Source organism: Didymella exigua (genome assembly GCF_010094145.1).
Source record: "Didymella exigua CBS 183.55 unplaced genomic scaffold M421scaffold_1, whole genome shotgun sequence".
Lineage (NCBI taxonomy): Eukaryota > Fungi > Ascomycota > Dothideomycetes > Pleosporales > Didymellaceae > Didymella > Didymella exigua.
The window spans coordinates 449,511-472,066 of NW_022984775.1; the positions used below are offsets into that span (position 1 = coordinate 449,511).

The 22,556-nt window shown below is 55.6% G+C and overlaps 6 protein-coding genes across 6 annotated transcripts; 4 read left to right on the forward strand and 2 right to left on the reverse strand.

The window, feature by feature from the left end:
* Positions 1 to 28: 28 nt before the first annotated feature.
* On the forward strand, positions 29 to 3,504 carry M421DRAFT_88034 (uncharacterized protein; the record flags this gene model as incomplete). Its single annotated transcript, XM_033597623.1, has 2 exons — positions 29 to 3,271; positions 3,301 to 3,504. The coding sequence occupies 2 exons, from the start codon at positions 29 to 31 to the stop codon at positions 3,502 to 3,504; spliced, it is 3,447 nt and encodes a 1,148-aa protein (XP_033454226.1).
* A 1,563-nt stretch (positions 3,505 to 5,067) lies between these two features.
* Positions 5,068 to 9,753, reverse strand: M421DRAFT_157 (uncharacterized protein; the record flags this gene model as incomplete). The annotated part of the gene is made up of 1 exon (XM_033587627.1): positions 5,068 to 9,753. The coding sequence occupies one exon, from the start codon at positions 9,751 to 9,753 to the stop codon at positions 5,068 to 5,070; it is 4,686 nt and encodes a 1,561-aa protein (XP_033454227.1).
* An 809-nt stretch (positions 9,754 to 10,562) lies between these two features.
* Positions 10,563 to 10,970, forward strand: M421DRAFT_88036 (uncharacterized protein; the record flags this gene model as incomplete). Its single annotated transcript, XM_033597624.1, has 1 exon — positions 10,563 to 10,970. The coding sequence occupies one exon, from the start codon at positions 10,563 to 10,565 to the stop codon at positions 10,968 to 10,970; it is 408 nt and encodes a 135-aa protein (XP_033454228.1).
* A 2,827-nt stretch (positions 10,971 to 13,797) lies between these two features.
* M421DRAFT_88037 (uncharacterized protein) lies at positions 13,798 to 14,625 on the forward strand (the record flags this gene model as incomplete). Its single annotated transcript, XM_033597625.1, has 1 exon — positions 13,798 to 14,625. The coding sequence occupies one exon, from the start codon at positions 13,798 to 13,800 to the stop codon at positions 14,623 to 14,625; it is 828 nt and encodes a 275-aa protein (XP_033454229.1).
* Positions 14,626 to 15,622: 997 nt separating this feature from the next.
* On the forward strand, positions 15,623 to 17,707 carry M421DRAFT_415034 (MFS general substrate transporter). Its single transcript, XM_033590544.1, has 5 exons — positions 15,623 to 16,079; positions 16,129 to 16,513; positions 16,563 to 17,054; positions 17,117 to 17,230; positions 17,284 to 17,707. The coding sequence occupies exons 1-5, from the start codon at positions 15,810 to 15,812 to the stop codon at positions 17,457 to 17,459; spliced, it is 1,437 nt and encodes a 478-aa protein (XP_033454230.1). The 5' UTR covers positions 15,623 to 15,809; the 3' UTR covers positions 17,460 to 17,707.
* Positions 17,708 to 20,876: 3,169 nt separating this feature from the next.
* On the reverse strand, positions 20,877 to 22,247 carry M421DRAFT_388398 (uncharacterized protein). Its single transcript, XM_033589942.1, has 2 exons — positions 21,950 to 22,247; positions 20,877 to 21,896 (listed from the first exon to the last, which is right to left on the reverse strand). The coding sequence occupies exons 1-2, from the start codon at positions 22,182 to 22,184 to the stop codon at positions 21,208 to 21,210; spliced, it is 924 nt and encodes a 307-aa protein (XP_033454231.1). The 5' UTR covers positions 22,185 to 22,247; the 3' UTR covers positions 20,877 to 21,207.
* Positions 22,248 to 22,556: the final 309 nt, after the last annotated feature.

The following is a 22,556-nucleotide window of genomic DNA, read 5'->3' on the forward strand; positions in this document are numbered from 1 at the left end:
AGCTCACAGACGCCAGGCAGGCCCTGTTATGTCACTGTGGAGCCCTGCTGCGCTCGGGTCGTGCATCTGCTGTGCGCTAGCTACGGCGGGCCGCCTGCGCGCTGCGAGACGCGTACCAAGTACACAGACGCGAACTCGAGCTCCGACGACGCGCACTCGAGCTCCGACGCGCACTCGAGCTCCGACGCGCACTCGAGCTCCGACGCGCACTCGAGCTCCGACGCGCACTCGAGCTCCGACGACGCGCTGGACCGCCCCGCGACAGCTGCCACCACAATCCACCCAGCGCCCGGCTGCCACCGCAATTCACCCAGCGCCCGGCTGCCCAGCTCTCGCGCAATCCGGCCGCCATCATGGGGAAGCTCGTGCGCCTCGAGGTCTACAGTACGAGGCCCCCGCGCGCCACGGCTTGCATGCACACTCGCTGACCCGCGCAGACTTCAAGTCCTACCGTGGACGCCACACGCTGCTGTTCGCCGACTCGTACTTCACCTCGATCATCGGCCCCAATGGCTCCGGCAAGTCCAACAGCATGGACGCCATCTCCTTTGTGCTGGGCGTGCGCTCGTCCCAGCTGCGCTCCGACAAGCTGCAGGACCTGGTCTACCGCGGCCGCCTCATCCGCGACGCCACCATCAACGCCGACGGCACCGCCACAGCCACCGCCGACTCCAACGCCGACTCCAACGCCGACTCCAACGCCGACTCGAACGCCGACACCCAGGCGGACAACGCCCGGACCGACAACCATCAGACGGACAACCACCAGACGGACAACCCCCAGACGGCCTGGGTCAAGGCCGTCTACGAAGACGATGCCGACCAGGAGCACGAGTGGCAGCGCTCCATCACGGCCTCCGGCGCCAGCGAGTACCGCATCAACCGGCGCCACGTCAGCGCCAACGAGTACAACGCGGCGCTGGAGGAGCACAGCATCCTGGTCAAGGCCAGGAACTTCTTGGTCTTCCAGGGCGACGTCGAGAAGATTGCGACCATGGCCCCCGACAAGCTCACCGAGCAGGTCGAGCGCATCTCGGGCTCGCTCGAGCACAAGCCCGACTACGACAGGCTCAAGGCGGAGGCGGAGGCTGCGACCGAGGACAATGCAAAGTTCCTGCACGAGCGCCGCGCCATTAACGGCGAGCTCAAGACGTACCAGGAGCAAAAGGCCGAGGCCGACGAGTACGAGCGCAAGCTCGCCGAGCGCGACCAAGTCGTCGTCACCAAGACGCTGTGGAAGCTGTACCTGTACCAGCAGACCATGGACAAGTCGCGCCACCGGATCGCGTCGCACCAGGAAGAGCTAAAGGAGCACAAGCGCAGCGTCGACAAGTACCACACCAGGCACGAGCACGAGAGGCAGGCCGAGGCCAAGGTCAGGCGCGACCTGGCCAAGACGGACCGCACCATCAAGGACAAGGAGAAGCAGATGGAAGACACGGCAAACGAGCTCGCCCCCGTCCAGGAGACGATCCGCCTCCTCGACAACCAGCGCCAGAAGAACGAAGCCGTGCTCGCCGGCCTCGCGAAGAAGCGCGACGCGGAAGCCCAGCACGTGCAAAAGGTCAACAAGGATCTCCATCTCGTGCAGAGGGCGGAGAAGAAGTGGGAAGACGACTTCAGAGCTGCCTCTCAAACACAGGGCCGCGAGCTGTCCCGGCAAGATCTCGAAGAGTACAACCGGCTGCGCGGCGACGTCGTCAAGCGCACCCACGCCGACCAGATGCAGATTGACCGCCTGAAGCGCGAAGTCGACACGGACCGCGACCACGTCAGGAACCTACAGCAGAGCGTCGGCACCCACGAAAAAGCCGTCGAGCGACTGGCCGCCCACCTCACCCGTCTCCAGGATGACCAGAAGGCGCACAAGTCGCAGATCAAGGAGCTCGAGGCTGCCAGGAGTGCAAAGCAGAAGGAGCTCGACAGGCTGCGCTCCGACCGCCGACAGCTGGAGCTGGCCTACCAAGAGAAGAACCAGATGCTGCAGGAGTCGGCCACACAGCTCAGCATCGTCGAAGGCAGCAGGCGCGAGTCGCGCAAACAGCAGGAGGCCCGCAAGGCCATTGACCGACTGCGCGTGCGGCTGGGCGCCGAAAAGGTCCATGGCCGGTACCGAGATCTCTTCTCCGCAAAGCAGGCCAAGTTCCGCAAGGCTTTGGGCCGAGTCTTTGGTCCGCAGATGGAGACGGTCATTGTCGACACCGAGGCCACGGCAAAGGAGTGCATCGCATACCTGAAGCAGGAGCGCATCGGCATCATGTCCTTTGACCCGCTCGACTCGATCCAGATCAAGGCCGTCGACCCGCAGCTGAAGGGCACCCACAAGGGCATGCGCTTGGCCATTGACTGCATCAACTACGAGCCAAAGCACGAGCGCGCAATGACGGCAGCGTGCGGCAGCACCATGGTCTGCGACACCGAGAAGATCGCCAAGGAGCTGAGATACGAGCGCCGCGTGCAAGCAAAGGCCGTTACCCTCGACGGCCGCGTCATCAGCAAGGGCGGCACCCAGACGGGTGGTGAGCTTGACCGCGACGACGACGGGGGCGAACAGTCGTGGGACGACAAGTCCTACCAGACGCTTCGCGACCGCGTCGACTCACTGCAGAAGGAGCTTGCCAATCTGCCCAAGCTCGAGAGCTCACGGCAACAAGAGCAGACCATTGAGGCCGAGCTGCTCGACCTGACCGACCAAGTCGGACGCGCACAGGACGAGGCCAACGCTCTTGCTCGCAACATTGACAGTCTGAGGAAGGAGCTCGCCCACCACGAGAGCGAGCTCAGGGGTGTGCGGCCCAACTTTGATCAGCAGACGCAGCGGCTGCGAAACAGCGAGGACGAGCTGAAGGGCTTCCAGGACTCTGTCAACCAAGTCACCGACGGCATCTTTGCTGCCTTTTGCCAGAGACTCGGCTACGCGTCGATACGAGACTACGAAGACCAGCAGGGCACCGTCCAGCAGGAGGCTGCCGAGCAGCGCCTGGACTTTACCCGTCAGCGCAGCAAGCTCTCCTTCCTCCTGAAGCAGCTCGAGGCCTCGCTCCGCGGTCTCGAGGACCGTCTCTCGGCCGCCGAGGAGAAGATCAGGCGCATCGACGAGCAGCTCGCCGAGCAGCAGGACAAGCAACAAGAGCTGCAGAGCTCCATGGACGTGCTGCAAGCCGAGCTGGAGGAGCTCCAGGAGAAGCGCGAGTCTCTCGAGGCGAAGCTGACAGAGCGCGCCCTCGCAGTCCGGGAGGCCCGCCGCACTCTCGACCACCGCAACGAAAAGGTCAAGCACGTGCTCCGCGCCGTCGACAGCGAAGAGGCCAAGATCAAAGCCAGCGCGACGAACCGCTACAACACGCTCAAGGAGTGCAGAGTGAACGAGATCAAGATCCCCCTCGCCTCGCACTCGAGCCCGCTCACCTCGCTCCCCATGACGGACCTCGCCCGCCCAGGCGCAGACACCATGGACGTGGACGACGACCCGGACGGCACGCAGATCCACCAGCCCGAGATTGACGACTACGGCATCGCCGTCGACTTTGACGAGCTCGACGACGAGCTCAGGACCGAGCTGCTCGAGCTGCTCGAGCACGACGAGCCGGCCGACGACGGCGGCGCCGCCCAATCCGCGCTCCTGGCGGCGCTGCGCGCCACCGAATCCCGCCTCACCGACACCATCACCCGCCTCGAGACGGACATTTCCAAGGCGACGCCCAACATGCGCGCCGGCGACCGCCTCGCCTCGACCGAAGCCCGCCTCGCCGCCATCGACACCGAGTTTGCAGCGACGCGCAAGCGCGCGCTCGCGGCGAAGAAAGCCTTTGAAGACGTCAAACAGCGCCGCCACGACCTGTTCATGAAGGCGTTTACGCACATCTCCGACACCATTGGCGGCACCTACAAGGAACTCACGCGGTCTCCCCAGTTCCCGCTCGGCGGACAAGCCTACCTCGACATGGAGGACAGCAGCGCGCCCTACGCCGCGGGACTCAAGTACCACGCCATGCCCCCGCTCAAGCGGTTTAGGGATATGGAGCACCTCAGCGGCGGCGAGAAGACGATTGCCGCGCTCGCGCTGCTGTTTGCCATCCACTCGTATCAGCCGTCGCCGTTTTTCGTGCTCGATGAGGTGGATGCTGCGCTGGATAATGTTAATGTGGCGAGGGTCGCCAACTATGTGAGGGATCATGCTGGGCCGGGTATGCAGTTCATTGTCATCTCGCTCAAGGCCGGCTTCTTCCACGAGAGCGAGACCCTCGTTGGCGTCATGCGCGACCAGGCCAAGATGACTAGCAAGTACTTGTCGCTGGATGTAAGCTCCCCCCCCCCCCCCCCCACCTGTGTGTGTGATCTGCTGCTAACGACGCTGCAGTTGAGAAAGTACGTCGCGTGAGCCGCGCGCGTGGAGAAGCAGAGCGCTGCGAGTATGCCGTCGCCACCTGTGGGTCTCATCTCATGTACAGCAATACAACAAAGTTCACGCACAGCAATACAACAAAGTTCATGTACAGCAATACAACAAAGGTCATGTACAGCAATACAACAAAGTTCATGTACAGCAATACAACAAAGTTCATGTACAGCAATACAACAAAGTTCACGCTTGCACAGCATCCCGCTCATCGTAAAACCATGCATTATCGTAAAACCATGCATCATATCATTCCCACATCTACATAAACGTATAGTATAGTATGCTGTCGTCTTCATCAGGGTATCTCGGGCGCGCGTAGACCCAGCCTCGGCTGCATGCATGGCCGGCATGACAAGCGCTCGGCGCTGGAAAGGAAGATTACATAAGCTTGTCGTGACGGTGGGGTCGTGCTGTACAATGACCCGGGTGATGCTGTACAATAGATGAATGCCATGCAATCGATGCAACGAACGAGGGTATAACAAAGCCAAAGCCAGAACCAGGGCGCAAAAAAGCCAAAGCCAGAACCAGAGCGCAAAAAAAAAAAAGAAAAAAAAAACGCTTGAACGCATTCAAACTCCGTGAAAACAAAAAGCCCATTATAAATCCGTCTTTGTCGTCAAAAGTACGTCGCCAGGACGAGTGGTGAAGAAAATAGTAGGAAATCACACGCTGACGTGGCGCCGCAGGCTGACCTCGGGCTTCTGCGCGTACCCGATGAGCATGCGGAATGTGGTGCCCAGCTGCTCGCACTCGCGGATGAGCTTGTCGTCGCGCCAGATGCTGTTCTTGAGCAGGTCGCTCGAGAGCGCGGCGTCCGGGCCGTCGCCGTCGGGCAGCACGATGCTCTCGTAGCAGCGCGAGTACCACCACCGACCGACGCGTGCGACCTTGTCTGCAATGCCCTTATCCGTCGACTCGGAGGGGTTGGAGGCATTGAGGAGGTCGGAGAACGAGGGCTCGAACTTGGGCAGCGTGGCGGGGTTGAGGTTGCTGTCGGCGCGTTTGCGCGAGCTGGCTGTGCTGTTCTTCCGCATGGGGTGGTTGACGTCGTTGGGTGTGGGCAGGTTGCCGGCAACGGGTACGCCGACGACGCAGGACTTGCACTCGACGAAGCGCCGGCGACCGAGACCTGCAATGATCTCATCGCTGATATTGCGGAGCGAGATGCCGTCGTCCACACCGTGGATGTCCATCTTCAACTGACGCACAGCACGCCGGGCGCAGTTACCCATGTTGACGAGGTCCAAGTCTAGCACGCTGAACTCCAGGTACCCGCCAGGACGAAGCACTCGCTTAGCCTCGGACAACAGGAAGTCGTGGGTGGACGAAGGCTGGGCAGAGGGAAAGCGGAGGACGACGCATGCGAAGAAGTTCTGCGGGTAGGGTAGCGGATCGGTGAGAGAGGTATGACGGATATGGCGGTGATTTGGAAGTGCAGACTTCCTGTTGGTTGAAGGAGGAGTTGACGGCGCAGGACCGAGGTCGTATACAGCTGCCTTTTCGTACGTCAGGGCGCAATAGAAAGACCAATCTTTGCCTGTGCCATCGATGACAAGCACACGATCTACATTGGTATCCTTGAGCTGAAAGTGTACGGGACTGAAAAGCACACGGCCAAACGACAGCCATTTGCTTGTCATCAAAGCACCGAAGCGGAGGTCAGCCATAGATGCATGGCCAAATGCTTGGGCTTCAGCAAAGTCCATGTGACGTGTGTCTCTGTAGCGGGCCACGGTGGTACTGTGTCGGTCTTTGTCTGATCGCGAGGTGATGGTTGCCTTGGACAGTCTATCTCCAGCGGACATCGAGGTAGGCAAGCTGGTCCGAGTCGAGGGCCTCTGAGCTGAAAAGCTTGGCAAGCTAGGGCTGAGAGGTAGACTCAACCGGCCAGTGGTGGAGTCGACAACGCTAAGCTTACAGTCACCGTAGTCATTGATGACATCGGACAGGGCCATGGAGGAGGTAGGGGACTGAGAAGCGTACAAAGCTGCAAGTAAGCGAGACCGGCGGATGTGGACAGAAGGTACCGAAGCTTCCGCCTCTGAGGTTCCAGACAGGACCGATACACACGAAGTCTTCGTGTGGAGAGGTGGCGGCTGGAGTGAGGGGTCCCCACGCCGCGATGGCACCTTCCTGATGGTGCCGCCTGGGGAAACGACCTGGTCGAGCAGATCATCATACTCGTTCCACAGCTCGTCGTCTGATAGTGGAGCTTCAGGAGGAGGAATGACCGCAGTACCAGCCACAGGGGCGAAGCTCCAAACGCCTGAGCTGCTCGAGTAAGAGACCTCGGAGTCCTTGCGCGGTGGGAATTTGAAGAACTCGCTCTGACGGGACTCGTCAGAAAACGGACTGATGGTCGCGATGGCTGAGCCGTGCGAGAGTGCACCAAGTCCTTGCAGAATCGGAAAAGATTCAACGGGGCCAGCCGTAGCCACCACTGAGCCGATAGAGTCAAACGAGGTGCGTGGGAGCGCTGTTGGACGCGGCTCGGGCTGGTCTGTGACAAATGGTCGCGAGAATGATCGAGAGGAAGGCTTGCGTGGCTTCCCGCGACTTGAAACGACTTGAGGGATGCGACCAACTTGTGGCAAGCGACTCGGGCGAGGAGGCGGACTTGTAGGTGCTGGTGGCGGAGGAGAGAAGTTAGGTCTGGCAACAACGGCCGGCACACTTCCAGGTTCAGCCTCGTTGCGCGCAGAAAGTTGTTGCGTGGCAGGTGATGGAGGTTGCGAGAGATCGAAGATTGTGCCAGCTTGCGAATGCCTTGGAGAGGACTCAGGGACAGGCTGCACATCGGTACTAACCATGAGTTTGACATACCGCTGCGGCGATTCGTCTGACCGTAGAACAACTTTGGGAGAAGCAGAACGAGAAGGCGGGGCGAACGCTGGTAACATTGGCTTAGGTGGCAAAAGCATCGACTGCATACGCTCCTTACGCATGGAGTCGTTGTCGGAAAGCACGCTTTCGGTATCGGTGTTGCCTGCTGCTTCCTTCATCAGCTGCTCAATATCTTCCATGTCGAGGCTGGACTGCGCATCTACAAACGCGTAGTGCGCAACAGATCGCGAGCCAGGACCTGGACTCGTAGTCTTGGCCTCCTGCACGGCCGGTGTTTCAACTCTAGGTGCCGCGTGCGCGCGGGAGAAGAAGTTCCACTTCGACGGCTTGGGTCGCTCCTTCTCTTTGTCAATCTTGCTTTTCTTCGAAGACCGAAGCCAACCGCCTTCGTCGTTTGCAGGGTCCTTGTGTATCTTAGAGATACTGCGACTTCTAGTGCGGCTGAGAGGAACCTCTGCAAGCTTCACCGTGCGTGAGGTGCGTCTTGATTCTAGGGTAGGTAAGAATGACCGCTTCGAATCATCGTCGCTTTCGGACGGTCTGCTTAGCGACTTCTTTGCTGGCGATCCACTGCGTGTAGTATTTGGCATCGCTGAGGGTAAGAGCCTTGGTCGATCCATGTTACTGGCGGGCTCAGCCGTGACGCTTGTCGTGTTCCCCATAGGTTGCCTCATACGGTGTGAGACATCGAGGCTTGTACTGCTGCTCATTGGCTCCGGACTGCGTGTCAGTTCTGAGCTGCTGCCGGCTCCTCGCAAAATCACAGGATTCAGTCTATTGAGGAAAAAGTCGTCCATCTCGCCGCTAGTTGTGCTAGTCATGCTGCTCTTGCGGGTCGAAGGAGTTTGTGCCAGACTCTCAGATGTTGTGCCTGCACTGGCTGAGCGCCCAATGCTTGCGCCAATCGAGCTGCTGCTCCTGCCCCGAGATGCATGTCGCCCATAGCCCTCATGACCAGTACCTGCTACTGGTCCCTTTCGGACAAGCTTGCTTTCGGATTTGCTAGGATGCGGCGCAGGGTCAGTCTTAGTGCGTCGGGAGAAGATACCGAATCTTCTGCTCGGACTTGGGGCTGGGGCCGGGGCTGGTAGCGTACTCGATCGCCGCGTATCACGTTCCTTTTGGGTATCCTGTGTCATTCCCCGTCTTAGTCCGCTGGGTGTTGTCGGAATACTCGACGTGGGTACTGGCGATGGGTTGCGTGAAGACGGCTTGACCGGGACCGCCATACGAGACCTCGCGGCAGACAGAGAGGCAAATTTCGATTCAGTAGAGCTTTTGCGCCTGTGGTGGGTCGGAAAGTTGGCCATGTTGCTTTGTATTATTGGCGATGGGTCGCGAAGCCCGTGGATCTCAGGGGTTCCATCTCGACTTGGCCTCGATGGTCGTCTCGAACTCGGCGGCGACACGGGGGAAGGGTCAGCCAGGTGAGCAAGCTCTGGAACGGGCTGTATACGAGTCTTTGTCTGCACTGTTGGGGTGGGTCTCAGCACTGGTGGGCTTTGTGGTACTGTTGGCAGCTGCTTCTTAGCCATCTCCGCCTTGCCTGTCTCAGCCACGACGGTGGATGCTGATGAGGAAGACGTGGGTGACTCACGGACTGTCGACAAGCCGTGCGTCGTACGGACGCTGGGCTCTTCAGGCGCTCGGTGCCGGCTGACCGGCGGACGGGTCTCTAGTGGACTCACTTGTCGGACCCTGTAAGATGACTTCGGAAGAGCAGTCGCAGGGGAATATGAAGTCATGGAGGTTGCGGTGGATGAGATACTGAATGCGCCCGGAGATTCCGCGTAACGTGTCGAAGGAGTTGCTGACGAGGTATACTGTGGAGTGGGAATGGGGTAAATATCCAGGGGACCGATCTTGTCGTATAAGCCATGTTGCGGCGATTCACGCTCCGGATCTGAGCGAGCCAGAATGTTGGAGGATGGCGGAAGGGAAATACCGAAAACGGAATCGGTGACGAAGGGATCTTTGAACTTTGCGGCATTGCCATCGGCATGTTGGCCGCCTTCATGGGAGGACATTGAATCGTCTGGTGTGCGCACGGCGTATCGGCCGCTTGCAACCCCTATACTAGGCTGCTTCCTTCTAAGCACATTCGAACGAGGACTCTCTATAGTCGAAGCGGATGATCCAGAAACAAGAGATGGTGTTCTAGTGTTTACGGGTACTTCCAGCTTTGGTAGTCGAGATGAGGAGCTAGTCGACCTTGTCTTGTACGACGCGAAGCCTGGAGCTGGAATGGTGGATGGTCCGGCTGTGCTAGATGCCTGGTGTGAGCTGACTTTCCGTGTGGGCTCTCTCTGATTCGACGACACTCTCTTTGACTGCGCTGGCTCATCGCGCGAAGGCCTTCTCTTCTCCAGCTTGGCCTGGCTGCTGGTTGTGGGTAGCTGAGATAAGGTAGTAGTGGGTGTGATCGATCGCTTTGGTAACCGGGTTGTGGGCGTATTGTCTTCTGGTCTCCTCGGAGGACCGTACTGTGACTTATAGGAAGCCATGTCGGGTAGGTTTGTGTAACCCGACTATGTGTATTGCGGAACCTTGTGTACTGTGGGTACCTCATGAAGGCACGTACTTGTCAGGCTGTGAAACTCTTGAAAGAAGGGTCCAACGACGCAGGGGTGTCGGATGTTTCGAGTTGCTGGGACGGTCGAAGACTCGGGACCGTCAGCAGTGTTCAGCTCGAGTTGTGCTGTCAGACGGTTGGTGAGCGGGTGACGGCGGGTAGTCTCCTCTGCCGGGACAGAAGTGGCGAGATCGGTATGGTCCAGGATAGTCGGAATGGGTGACAAACGATATAAGTCATCTAGCAGAAATGTACAACGCAGCGGTCGTTTGGTCCGAGTTGGTTTTGGTGAATTCTTGTCGCTCTTCGGCGCCACCGAAGGTGTGGCGCTGTTTTCGGCAAAGCCCGATCAAGACGGGGCTGTGCAAGGGTATCGTGGGTTTCAAGCGAAAGTCGACAGCGAAGCGTTCGAGCAGCGGCGGAATTGGCGACTGCTAATATATCCGTATCCTTGCACGGGCTCACGCGTCCCGTCTTGTCCTCAGGGTCTGCCGTCCGAGTGTGGGGATTCAATTCACTGTCGCCGCAGTGGGGCTGGCTCACGAGTCGGCCCTCTTCAACATTCAAGGCCAGTCTGGCTTATCAAAGGGATCTCTCGTTTGTACGGAGAGGGAGTCAGTAGATCGTAAGCTTGTTTTTCAGGATTCGTTGGGTCTCAGCCTTTTCGAAGACTCTGCGGGGTGAGCAGGGCGTCGATATGTATCCTTTCGCGACAAGCACACGCGTAAGGCACCCCCAACGATGGCATGGCTGCCCATGGCTCTGTGCACTTGTGCTGACCCCGGCACGGAAAGCATTCTTGGTTCAGTTACGGGCGCTTGCGCTTGGAGAAGCGGGTGGAGGCTTCAGGGCAACGCGCAGCCAGTCGACCGTTCGGAGCCTGATGGAGGGCGACGATTCGCAGTGAGTCCCTGCGCGGCGGCAGTAAGTGCAGAGCCCAATTGGCTCTCGGCTGCCCCTAGTCTTCGTCTACTTCCACCATCAATGCCGTTGCAAAGCCAACAACAGCCCAGTCGAAGCCTTCCGTTTTATGAGCTCATTGTTGAAGATGCCTCACCCGGGGGGCGTTTTCAGTCAAGAGCTGAGAAGGGAAACCTAGCGAGCAGGATACTTAGGTGGGTTACTACCAGCGCAAACCTCGTTTCCTGACCAAACAACATCCATCACCCTTTCAACTTGCAATGTACTCTTGACCTGTTGGACGATATACGACGATCAGATCGCCTGCCTCAACGCTTCTTACAGCAGGAGCACGATGCACCACAAACGGATCGGTGCAGCCCACTCGAGCGGTCAATAGCCCAGATCCGTTGATAGCCCTGCACCGTCGAGGTCTTCGAAGAGTCCTTACGGCATGACAAGTCTAACGGGTCAATCAGGTCGCGTAGCGTGAGGAGCGGCTTGGCCTCTTACGGAAGAGTCATAGGCCTTGTATGGAGCCCATGGAGCGAGAATGACGCCTTTTCATAACGCCGGCTGCTATTCTCGTAGCCCTTGCAACGCAGCAATACCACGAGCTGCAGGAGAGAATGTAGTCGCCATGTACGCTGTATGTCAAGCCGGAGCGACCGTCCGTGCCAGCTGAAGTGTGGCTAGGTGCAGATGTAAACCTGCTAGCTGCAGCAGATTGAGGCTGTGCACTGATCCACGCCTCGCCACTTGACAGCACATCGAAGGCGTCACAAGCCTATGAATAAACTTGCTCGAACGCTTGCTTTCGCAAAGGTCTGAAAAAGAGACGGTCCGTCTGCTTTGCCTCAACAGTTTCAGTAGTTCATCAGGGTGGGGATGGCGATTCTAACGAGCGCGTCCCACCATCCAGGTTGCGCACACGCCGCCGAGTTCTCTCTGCCCCAGTCTTTGCACGATCATTCGTCCTCACCTGTGTGCCGATTCCACTACCTCCCGCATACCATTTCTGTCATGTGACCGTACCTTGCCTCACCAAGGCAGTCTGAATCACATAACCTGCCAATGAGCATGCAGCATCGAACTGTATTACGATCACTGGCCAGAATCAGATACGGGGACGAAAGGCTTGCATGACACTCGAGACTCCTTCTCCACCACCATGCAGGTAGACATCGCTATTTTACCAAATCTTCCCTACATGCTGCAACAAGAACAGGGGAAGTGTATGTAGGCGTCGTGAGGTGCATGCACAGGATTGTGATGTATTGACTCGGGTCCACGGGTGTGTGCGCGCTCGTGCGTGCACCACCTCAAAGCAACGAGTGCGTGATATGGCTGCACAGGTAACCGCTATTACTATGGTGCAAGCTGCGAAGTCTGTCTCTGTGATCTGCCGCAACCTGGTGTTGCACATCGCAACTTAGACAGCGGGGTACCTTCACCGTACGCAGTACAACTGCGTTCGCTTGCAGCCAAGCAGAAACTCTGCACTAACCGCGAGGCTGTGAAGAGCAGATAAACACACCATACCTTCATCTCATGATCATGAGAAGGGCAGTCCTAGCGTGAGAACTCGAAGTTTGGGTCTCGCCGTTTGGTACCGTGTGGGAGGACGGCACGGCGCGTGAAAAGTGCCTACGAATCAATTGTTCGGCAGCGAGGAACCTCTGAGTCCACAGTGGATCTGGCCGCACACCCAGCCCTTGGGCAGTTTGTGTCGAACGCTAGCCTTCCGCCGGTTCGTAAGCTGTGATTAAACTTTGTGGACGCTGTAACGTGAAGCTCGACATTTGATTGAACTGCGAGCCGCTGATATGCTAGATATTCTTCGATGGCGACATTTCGACCGGTGCTACTCGTGCTAGCCTCAGACTAGAGAACGGAGCATTTGCTGCAAGAAAATGGTTGTGGGATACCATGGTGACATACACCTATCGGTCACGATCCGAGTGCTTCTTCAGTTGTTGGCATAAACGACCGGCATCGAAAGCGATGCGTTATCTACTCAGCACGAACAAGCGTGAGAATAGCTTGAGAGACCTAGGTCTTATAGTCTAGAAATTGACTGTGAGAGATGTGGAGCATGTACGACATATATTGTTGGAAACGAGAATGGTATGTGTGGGCGTAGTATAACACATCGATGCCGTGTGCAATTCTGTCAGACCAGCACCACGAATTCTACATGGCGAGACAAGCCCGTACGCGCTTCCCTTTTAGACTGGTAACGGTATTGCTGCCTACGTGTTGTGTAAAGAAACTCAAGTGAGCTCATGTGTTGCTGGATCATCGGAGCGGGCTGTTGTAACTGTTGTGCAGCACTACCCTCCACAATTATAGCCCACAGTCTTGCTTTTCCTGATTCGACACTGCGACCTGTGAGGATGAAGCCTGCGGCTCACAGAGTCCAGTAATGTTCACTCTACTCTTTCTCTCAGTTCATTTCTTGAACTCCACCTCACCATCCCAGTCTTCATGAAGACTCCCGGCTCGCCTCAAATCGTAATGGTGAGAGTCTTGATAGCCAGAAGTGATAGCTTTCTTCTTTATCGCGTTCACGAAGAGTCTTTCGTGGATCGTCAGGGTTGTGAATAAGATCAACTTAGTCTTACAGTGACAAACGCCGTGCCGGGCTTCCAGATGCACAAGCAAATCAGCTGAAATGAAACGAGGGATCGTCCGCAGTGTGGTAATACTTCAAGACGCAAGGTCTGATGTTGAGTTTGATGCAAATTCCCGTGGGAAGAGCTCTGCGAGGTGCTTGGCATGCGCTAGCCGTTCATGGACAACGTTTGCTGGAGCTGCGTCGGTAGCTCTTACCTCACCTCCAGGCTTACCCTTTCAACAAAATCCATTGTCGCAGTCGCGCTTTTCTTATCCTTTGTTCCGCAACCACCACTTTCTGGGCTCATATTTCTTCTTCTTTCGTTCCACGTTTCCACCGACTCACTTCGAACCCTCCCACCCACTGAGTCTCGCGTCTACGTATTAGCGATTGCGCGTCAAAGGAGTCGCGTCGCACAGTACTGTTATCGCGCATTATCATCGAAGAAACGCGCCCAAGATGCCAGAATACGCAAAGATGAAGAACGCCGAGCTGGAGGCACTCCTTAAGGAGCGTGGTCTCCCGCACGCCGGCAAGAAGGCAGACATGGTCGACCGTCTCACCAAAGACGACGAGAAGAACAGCTCCGGCGCCACTCCCGCTGACCCCAAGCCCGCGGTCAACACGGAAGACGAGATCGACTGGGATGACGACGAGCCTGCGAAGACCGCGCCCGCCGCAGCTGAGGAAGTCACAACAAACAAGGAGACAGTAGATAAGGCTGGCGGAGAAGGGCAGCCGCTGAACCCGCAAGCTGTCCCCAATCAGGTAGCCGACATCGATCCCGCGAAGACCGATGATCTGTCCGTTCAGCCACCGACAGAGGGCCCCGATACTACGGCCGAAGAGAACAAGGAGCCCGCTCCTAGCTACGCGCAAGGCCTCGCAGCCACCAGCATCGACGAGGAAATCGAGCGCCGCAAGAAGCGTGCTCTGAAGTTCGGCACCAAGATTGAAGACGACGAAGGGCTCAAGAAATTGGAGCGCATGAAGAAGTTCGGTGAGAAGGGCCAGGTGCAAGGTCTCGACGAGGCTCTTCCTGAGCGCGAGAGGAAGCGCGGACGGGAAGATAAAGATGACGCAGGTGCGAATAAACGCCGCGATGGAGGCAGGCCCGGTCGCGGTGGCCGAGGCGGTGGTGGCAGACGCGACAACAGGAACGAGCGCAGCCGCCGCGACAGCAGAAGTCCTCGCCGAGAGCGTGCTCCAGCCAATGCAAGCTACAGCGAATCAGACAGGAAGGCGGCAGAGGCAAGAAAGGCCAGATTTGCGAAGCCTGCGGCTTAAACCTGTCAAGACTTTTCTGCTGCCACCCTACTCGGGGTGTCAGCAAGCAGCATGCCCGAGACCGAACGATATCTGATCCGGCTCGGCGCAACAGCAAAGGCAGGACCGTCGAGAATTTTGTAACACATTGCTTCAGGCGTCATTCGATTTTATTGGCCGTCACCGCTCCTTCGAAACTCTACCAATAAATCTATTAAGTCCAAGCCTTTACACGCACGGTCGTGGTGAATCCTCGCTGGTCTCCCCTCTGCTCACCACCAAGCCTTTCCTCTTCGCGGACATTGGAGCACGTACTCGGAATCTATTCAGTCTCCAGAATTACAAGTCCGCGCCACTATGCATGCTGGAGTTAGAATTCGTCATGTGCGTTTCCTGCACTTAGCTGAGGCAAGCAAAGCCGCATTCGTACCGAAGAGACTCTCGAGTGTGTATCATGGTTTTGAGACAAGCATCTCAGCCTGAAGTGTACCTGCGCTACTCATAGGAGCGTCGGGTATCCATCAAATACCCGCCCTTGTTGCTATTCAAAGCATCAACCCAGTATATGCCACATCTTGGAAGGCATTTACTTGCCCGATTCAGAGTGGATCCTATTCATCAACAAGGTGCAACGCACGCACCTGCATCAATGTTGGTTATGTAGATGACAATCAATAACTCTGCCAAGCTGACCACAGCTACAAGACTCGATAACCATCTGGAAGATTGAAAGTCTCCATGAATAAGCTTGTCTCCTCACCATGCTCTTGTGAGTACCGCTCTCGCTAATTAACATCAAAGCGCCCACTTGCCGCAGCTGAGGCTGGAAAGCTAGCGCACAACTCCTTAATCCTGACCTCGGCCCGCAACTTGTCCCCGCATTAACGGCAATAATGCTTAGAAATCGTCATGATGTGCATCCCCAGATTTGTGGGGAAACCGACCAGCTAGGGTCCTTGCCAATATTTGGCACGTCTCGCGTGCTTGACCCAACTTTCCTTTAACACCTCTTTTGACACGTTCGCTCGTTGTTGTCCCTGTGACGCGGTCGCAAACTTCTCGCCATTGCTCCGCGGCAGTTTGGATCTGGAGCCAGCTGGGGTTCGGAGCTGGAACCGGAATAGCTGATCAACTTCTAAGAAGACAACTGTCACGGCGCTCGAATCGCGATTGCACAGATACAATCGTCTTGTTCGCAAATCTAAATGCCGTCGTCAGTGCACTCGAAGGACAAGCAGCCGCCCAAAAGCGACCTGGGCGAATCTCAAGGGACCTCCCGGCCATCTTCAGCTGAGGAAGTTGTAGACGTTGAAGGCTCACCCCACCATGACGAAGGGAAAGGCATTAAATTTGCGCAAACAACAGAGAAGCCGTTTGACGCACGCTCGACCAAGACGACCGAGTCTGTGATCCCTCCGCCACCCGATGGAGGCCTCCATGCATGGTTGAAGGTGTTCGGTGGCTTTTTGATATATGTATGTGTCCTGCGTGTTCTCCAGATGACTTCGTCTGATTTTAGTCTAGATAAACATCTGGGGATTCACGCTCAGTTACGGTGCCTTTCAAGCTTACTATAAATCCGATCTTCTCTCTTCTGCCTCACCATCTGCGATATCCTGGATCGGCACCGTACAAGCCTGGCTGCTTATATTCTTCGGCGTCCTTTCCGGCCCGTTATTCGACTTGGGGTACTTTCGTGTTATGCTCATTGTAGGCAATTTCTTGGTCGTCTTTGGTATCATGATGCTCAGCCTGAGCACGCAGTACTGGCAGGTGTTCTTGAGTCAGGGGATATGCATGGGTCTTGGGGCGGGGTTGTTGTATATTCCAAGTCTGGCATTGGTCGGGATCTGGTTCGATAAGAAGCGGGCGATTGCGTTGGGGATCGTCATGAGTGGCATCGCTGTTGGTAAGTTCGACACGGGCGGAATGAGGGAGGTGTCGCTGACGTGTAGCAGGTGGTGTTGTCTACATCATGATGTTCGACAGGCTACTGAAGTCCTCTGGATTCCCATGGGCGATGCGCGCTATCGGCTTCGTTGCGCTTGCTGCTGCGCTGCTCTCTATCCCTGCCCTGCTTAGTGGCTCAAGTGTCCTGGCTACGAAACGGAAGGCGCGATCTTTGTTCGACAAGAAAGCCTACAAGGATAAACTTTTTCTTATCTTCACTTGTTGCTCCTTTACGACGTTCTTAGGCTACATTGTACCCTACTTCTATATCCCAACATATGCGAGAGACGCACTTGACTTGAGTCAGAGTATGGGCTTGTACACGTTGGTAATGGCGATTGCAGCGAGCTTCTTCGGGCGGTTGGTGAGCGGTGGACTGGCTCAGTGGCTGGGGCCTATCGTGACCTGGGGGCTATGCACTTTTGCTAGCGCCGTGTTGTCGCTGTGTTGGATCAGTATCGACACGGAAGCCAACTTCATCGCATTTAGTATACTATGGGGTATGTCAGTGTCTAAAGTGCTCGTGATGATGAGGCTAAAGTGGTACACTGACACATTACAGGATTCTTTTCTGCCGCTTTGGTCACTCTGCCCTCTGCGGCGTTTGCAAACATCACTCCTGATCTCTCGCGGCTAGGCACACGCCTAGGCATGTCGTGGAGCGTATCAAGTATAGGCAGGTGAAGCTTGCCCTGAAAGTCCGTGCAGGTCAGCTAATGTGCTATGCAGCTACTCTTATTGGTGCCCCCATTGCCGGGTCGCTGCTGAAGACGAACGCAGACGGCCGCCTAATTTTCACTGGTATCCAGATATGGAGCGGGGTGTGTCTTATGGTAGGGACGGGATTCTTACTTGTGCTGTGGTTTGTGACGATGAAAACCCAGAAAAAAGGATGGAGGATATGAGAGAGTGAGCAATCAAGGACTTAGCAAGGCCAGTTGGTGGAAAGGCTCTGCTGACGTGGTAACTCCAGCCTTGTGTGTTGTAGGATTCACGAATGAACAGAGCCTCAAATGTTGCGGGACCTCGGATGGGCCTTACTGGAGTCTGCTCCGAAGCGATTGTTCGTTCAGGTGGATCGAAGATGTCGAATATTGATCTTGAGTTCAACAGGATCGTAAGAATGCGCCACCAGTCTATCTGCGTATTCGAGAAGCGGTGAGGGCTATATTGTGCTGCAGACTCACTGACCTCCCAAGACTATCATCTTCAAGTGCGTCCAAATTGGAAAAGAGGAGCGGAAATCGAAAGCGAATTTCGAAGATCGACAGTGCTTAGCGTTGAGCTGTTTAAGCTTGACGAGATCTGGAGTCGAGTTTTCCTTGATCGATGATGAATCTCGGGGACCTCAGCTGCGGACTGCTCGTATACATTTAGTTTGTATAGGTGCATCAAATGCACTGTTAATCCATGCAAAAGACCCAGGTGATTAGCCAAAAAAAAATGGAGTACAGTCGCTCTTCAAAGAGAAAGAAGCGGCCGTACTGAGTGCTCTGGTACATTTGCTGCACATTTGCCAAGCTCGTATCGACTCCATGTATCCAACCGGGTATCTCCGCCAGTTACCAAGGCAGATACCAAGCTGCTGAGAGGCACGGTCAAGCTGAGAGCTTGTTGGACATCTCAGAGTGTTCTAGGCCGTAGCTTGACCCTATACTTACTCCAGCGCAATTAGCACCAGGGATAGCTCTGCAGGCCATCAAAATCAATCAGCTTTAAGGCTTTCAAGCACTCAGCCGCTCAGACATTGCTGAGTTTTCCGACCGTGTTAAAGTCTAGTGATGGATCGCCAGTAATACTTTTGCAGGTGCTGTGTTGGAGCCTGGATTTCCGAGGCACTGTGCGTGGTGAAGAAGTTATGAACCTAGATTTCAACCGTACCAAGGCTCAATCGTTCTGTGCGCAAAACGCGGTGAGTGTTCATGCTCGACTCATTGCGTGCCGCCGACTGACACTCTACACCTGTGTGGTACTCTGCTTTATATCCGACAGCACGACCACTTGAAGTCACTGTACGTGTGCCTGAGCAGTCTGTCTTGGTCACGAAAGGCCGCTTTGCTGTGCGCGAGGCTGGAACGAATTTGACGGTCTTGCTGGCCGCAAAAGGAAATCAACCCACAGCAAAACAGCATGCTGGAATTGCACTGGATCTCAGCCCTCCAGAGCAGGGTGACCTTCTGCGAATAAACGCCGGATTTCGAAAGAGCTAATTGCGTCCACCCTGTCACTTCCGTTTGATCTTCAACGCGGTCTCACACGACTGGCTGCGTACAACCTCCTTCGTACATTTGATACGTCCGTCGAGACGGCCAGAATACTCTGGGCCGCTAGCTTCGGCAACTCCGCTGTCTTTGGATGACATGGTGTACTTCACTAAAGACTCGTTACCGGTAGCTCGCAGCGGCCCGCCTCGCTACCGAAAGACAGGGCAAATGTTCGCAGTCAAACGAGACATACATACAACAACAGACGCCACGACGGCATCTCAGGTCCGTCTTCGGTCATTCGACTGTAGAAAAGAAAACCACCACGCATGGTGGATATCCGGATGCTGACGACAGTGGGAAAAGGGTCTGAGACTTTCTCCACAGTCAGCGTCGTGTCGTATTCAGCAGCGAGACATCGTCAGCGCCCTCAGCAAGTGATCCTTCCCCTGCTCAATAATGACGAGATCAGTGCCTCAACTGGGAGATTGACTGATTCACAATCGGCCCTTCTCACTCACCACCGTGCCCAAGTATCCGCAAGTCCCACACTGAGCTTCTCGTCCCGTTCCGTTCCTGCACCGCAACGTGCCCGGCGCCGGTCATTGGTATGTCATGCAGTCGTTCGTCATGCTCACTATGCTGTCACCGCATGGATATTCGGGACCTCACGCGTGGGTGTCAAGGTGAACATGCGCTCCGTCTGCGTGTGTACGGAAAATGTCTGGACTTGTCTCCTGCTCCTCAGCTCTCGAATACAGCCATGCCGAAAGCGGGCGGGCAACGTCAAGCATCCGACATGTTACTATGTCTTGTTTCGAGATTCGTGAGCGGCCAGTAAACAAAGAGTAAGAGTGTGCGTACCATGGTCTGGCAGGCTGAACGAGTTCCAATGGTTGGGCATCTACAACCAGGCCTTTACGACATTAGATGTGGCTCTGATACTCTTTCGAATCTCGTACCGCAGCCCTAACTGTCTCCGCTGACAGGCGATGCAACATCATACTACTGACGTCGCATTGCCGACGCTCTGCAGGCCTGCTTCATGCAGCAGCCACATAACACGCGGCAAGATTGATATTTAATTTCAGGCCACTCTTTATAGTTGACTAGTCCTGCACTGGATGCAAAGCTGATGATTATACAGTAAACGATCTGCCTGGAGGCGCTAGAATTCGCAACAGCGCATCATTAGCAATCTCCCAGCTTCCCACCCCTGTCGAGTTCGTGACCACATCGCCGACCATGTTTGCCCAGCGCTTCGGTGTCACACAGTAACAAACGAATCGTTCGAGAGGCAAATTGTAAGGTCGCTGGAGTACCGACAACTTACAAGGGGGTTGGAACTAGAGAAAGAAGCTCAGGGCTAGTGTGATGACGGTCGCAGGCTGGTGAAGGTCATAAACCTAGCACAACGACAGCCTGATCGATGGGCAACAATCACAGATACGACTTACACATAGATAGCCGACATCCTGGTCACACGTAGGGTGCGCTATTACCATTACATTAGCACTCCCTGTCATATCTGCTTTACTTGTGGGAACATCGTGCCGTCCCAAGTACCTGGATGAGTCCTTTCAGATCTTGACGTGGTGGATCTCCTCTGTGTACCCTTGGTCGTCTTGGAAGCTCTCGTCGAATCCTCCCTAAAAGGGCAGGTGGCCGTGAAGCACAGGCACCCGAGGTGCCCGAAGAACTCCGTGTCATCTGTCACAGCTGATGGGGCTCAACGGCCATCCAGTCGTTTACGTGTCTATCATCGGTGACCCAGAGGTGCGGTAGTAAGCCATAAATGCACCCGGTCGTCGGATGTGGGCGCGGTAGATGCCATGTTCTATGCATATGGGTGGCTGGCTTAAACAAATCGGATTCGAAACGGCCAGCGAACGCCACGCGTAAGACAAATGCAAGCTCGTGTGGGCGTAATGCAAAGGGTGAGCGGTATGTGGAGTCTGGTGTGGAGCTCATCCAGTAAGAAGCAAGCACGAGATCAAAACCGCACTACTAGGCTAGCTTCCGCTGCGACATGATGACGCTTGACAAATTGGGAAGGAAGCGCCTGCATATCAAAAGCAATATCGATCGCATGTTTCTGTGCTACCACAATCTGAATGCATTGACCGCAGCATTTCGTGGATATCGGACAATAGGTGCGCTAAGGATACCGAAAGGAACAATTGCGCCATAGCCCAGAAACCCACACTGAACGAGAGTATGTACATCGCGCCCCCCACACACATCCCATCTTCCCGGAGATTAATCCAAATTGAGGCATAACCCAGCCATTTGGTTCAACAGAAGCCACACTACATGCCTCATACAACGATCATAACAGTAATGTCTACCGGATAGATTGTACCAGAGACATCAGGCTCGAGTGGTGTGGGCGTTGCTACTTGCTGGCGCTATCTGCCGTTAGCCTTGACCAACGCGTTCATAGCTGCACTCACTTATAGGCGCCAACAGATCCATTGACCACCAGGGGAGGCCCAACCTGCCCAACAACGGTTGTGTCCTGGTCCAAGCGGACCTTCAGGGCCATACCCCTGTGTGGTTTGCGATTGAGATGGGTCACCGCGAGCTGTGCTTCGTGGGTCGATGCGAATTTGGCGGTTGCCACCCCCTTTGACACACCAGAACGATCCCGGTGCACTTTGCAATACACGGGCCGGCCCACAGTGTAGAGCAAGTTTCTGAGCTCGTCGGAGCCAACCTTGTAGCTGAGATTCTGGATGAAAATGCCGCGAGCCTCGGTGAGCATCGCTCCGTCGCGGATGTTCACTGGCATGCCGCTGTTGCTCGCCGAGTAAACTGGGGACTGGGCCATCATCGGTAGTATTTGGGGTACTTGAGTTGCGTAGACTGGTTCAATAGCATAGGATGTGGTTGCGGGGAAGACAGGATAAGAATAGCCTGGCTGAACTGCCATGTACTGTGCTGGAGCAGCGGTGTATGGCTTACCGCCCAGTTGGTTCACCCTTCCAATGTCGATGCCGCATAGGCCAGCAGAATGATCGTTCTCAGCCACTTCTGGGAAATGTACTGAGCAGTTGCATTTCATCAGGCGGAATCCATCGCTGCTGCGACGCGTCTGCCAGACATGGACCAGCATGCCTTTTGACCGGTAGAATATTTCTAGAACGTGATTAGTCTTGGAATCTATTCAATGACAAGTCTGCATGACTCACTATATGCAGCATCTGCGTCTTCCTTGTCCTTGAGTCTGCACCAGCCCTGCATTTCACCCCGACGTTGACTTTGACTTGCGTATACGTCAACCCATCCGGGCTGCTCTCGGACTACTTTCCGAATATGATCTTTGAACTCTTGCCAGCCGGATAGATAGGGTGCAAAGCGCGTCAATCCAGCAACAACCAAAAGGAAATCTCCGTCTCCTTCCTTCCAGCTCGTTACATACGACATGATTGGAACGACAGGAAAATCTGTTCTGTGACGTGACTGACTGTTTTCCGAAGTATACAGAGCGAGCAAGCTGAGAGAAAGGCCCGATATCCGCTGTGATGGGAGCTCAATAGCGAAGTTTGTTGTCAATATGTTTGTGAGAAGGTGACGAATTTGACTTGCAAGTATGACTGTATTGGGTTGCACCATGGTGATATATATACAGTTACTCGGCGTAGGGAGTGCACGAGCACGATCTCAGTCCCAGGATACGAATACCCGCAATAGCAAAGTCTGAAGTAGACCTAAACGAGGACGGAAACAAGCCAAGGAAGTCATTTTGCGAACGAGTGGACGTGTTCATCGACTAGGTACACACTATACTGCCTGTGA

Bases quoted from the DNA above. Each gene is read 5' to 3' on its own strand.
- M421DRAFT_415034 (XM_033590544.1), top strand. From the start codon at position 15,810: ATGCCGTCGTCAGTGCACTCGAAGGACAAGCAGCCGCCCAAAAGCGAC. The intron at 16,080-16,128 runs GTATGTGTCCTG...ATTTTAGTCTAG, and splicing joins TCGGTGGCTTTTTGATATAT to ATAAACATCTGGGGATTCAC. The intron at 17,055-17,116 runs GTATGTCAGTGT...GACACATTACAG, and splicing joins CGCATTTAGTATACTATGGG to GATTCTTTTCTGCCGCTTTG.
- M421DRAFT_388398 (XM_033589942.1), bottom strand. From the start codon at position 22,184: ATGTCGTATGTAACGAGCTGGAAGGAAGGAGACGGAGATTTCCTTTTG. The intron at 21,897-21,949 runs GTGAGTCATGCA...ATCACGTTCTAG, and splicing joins AGACGCAGATGCTGCATATA to AAATATTCTACCGGTCAAAA.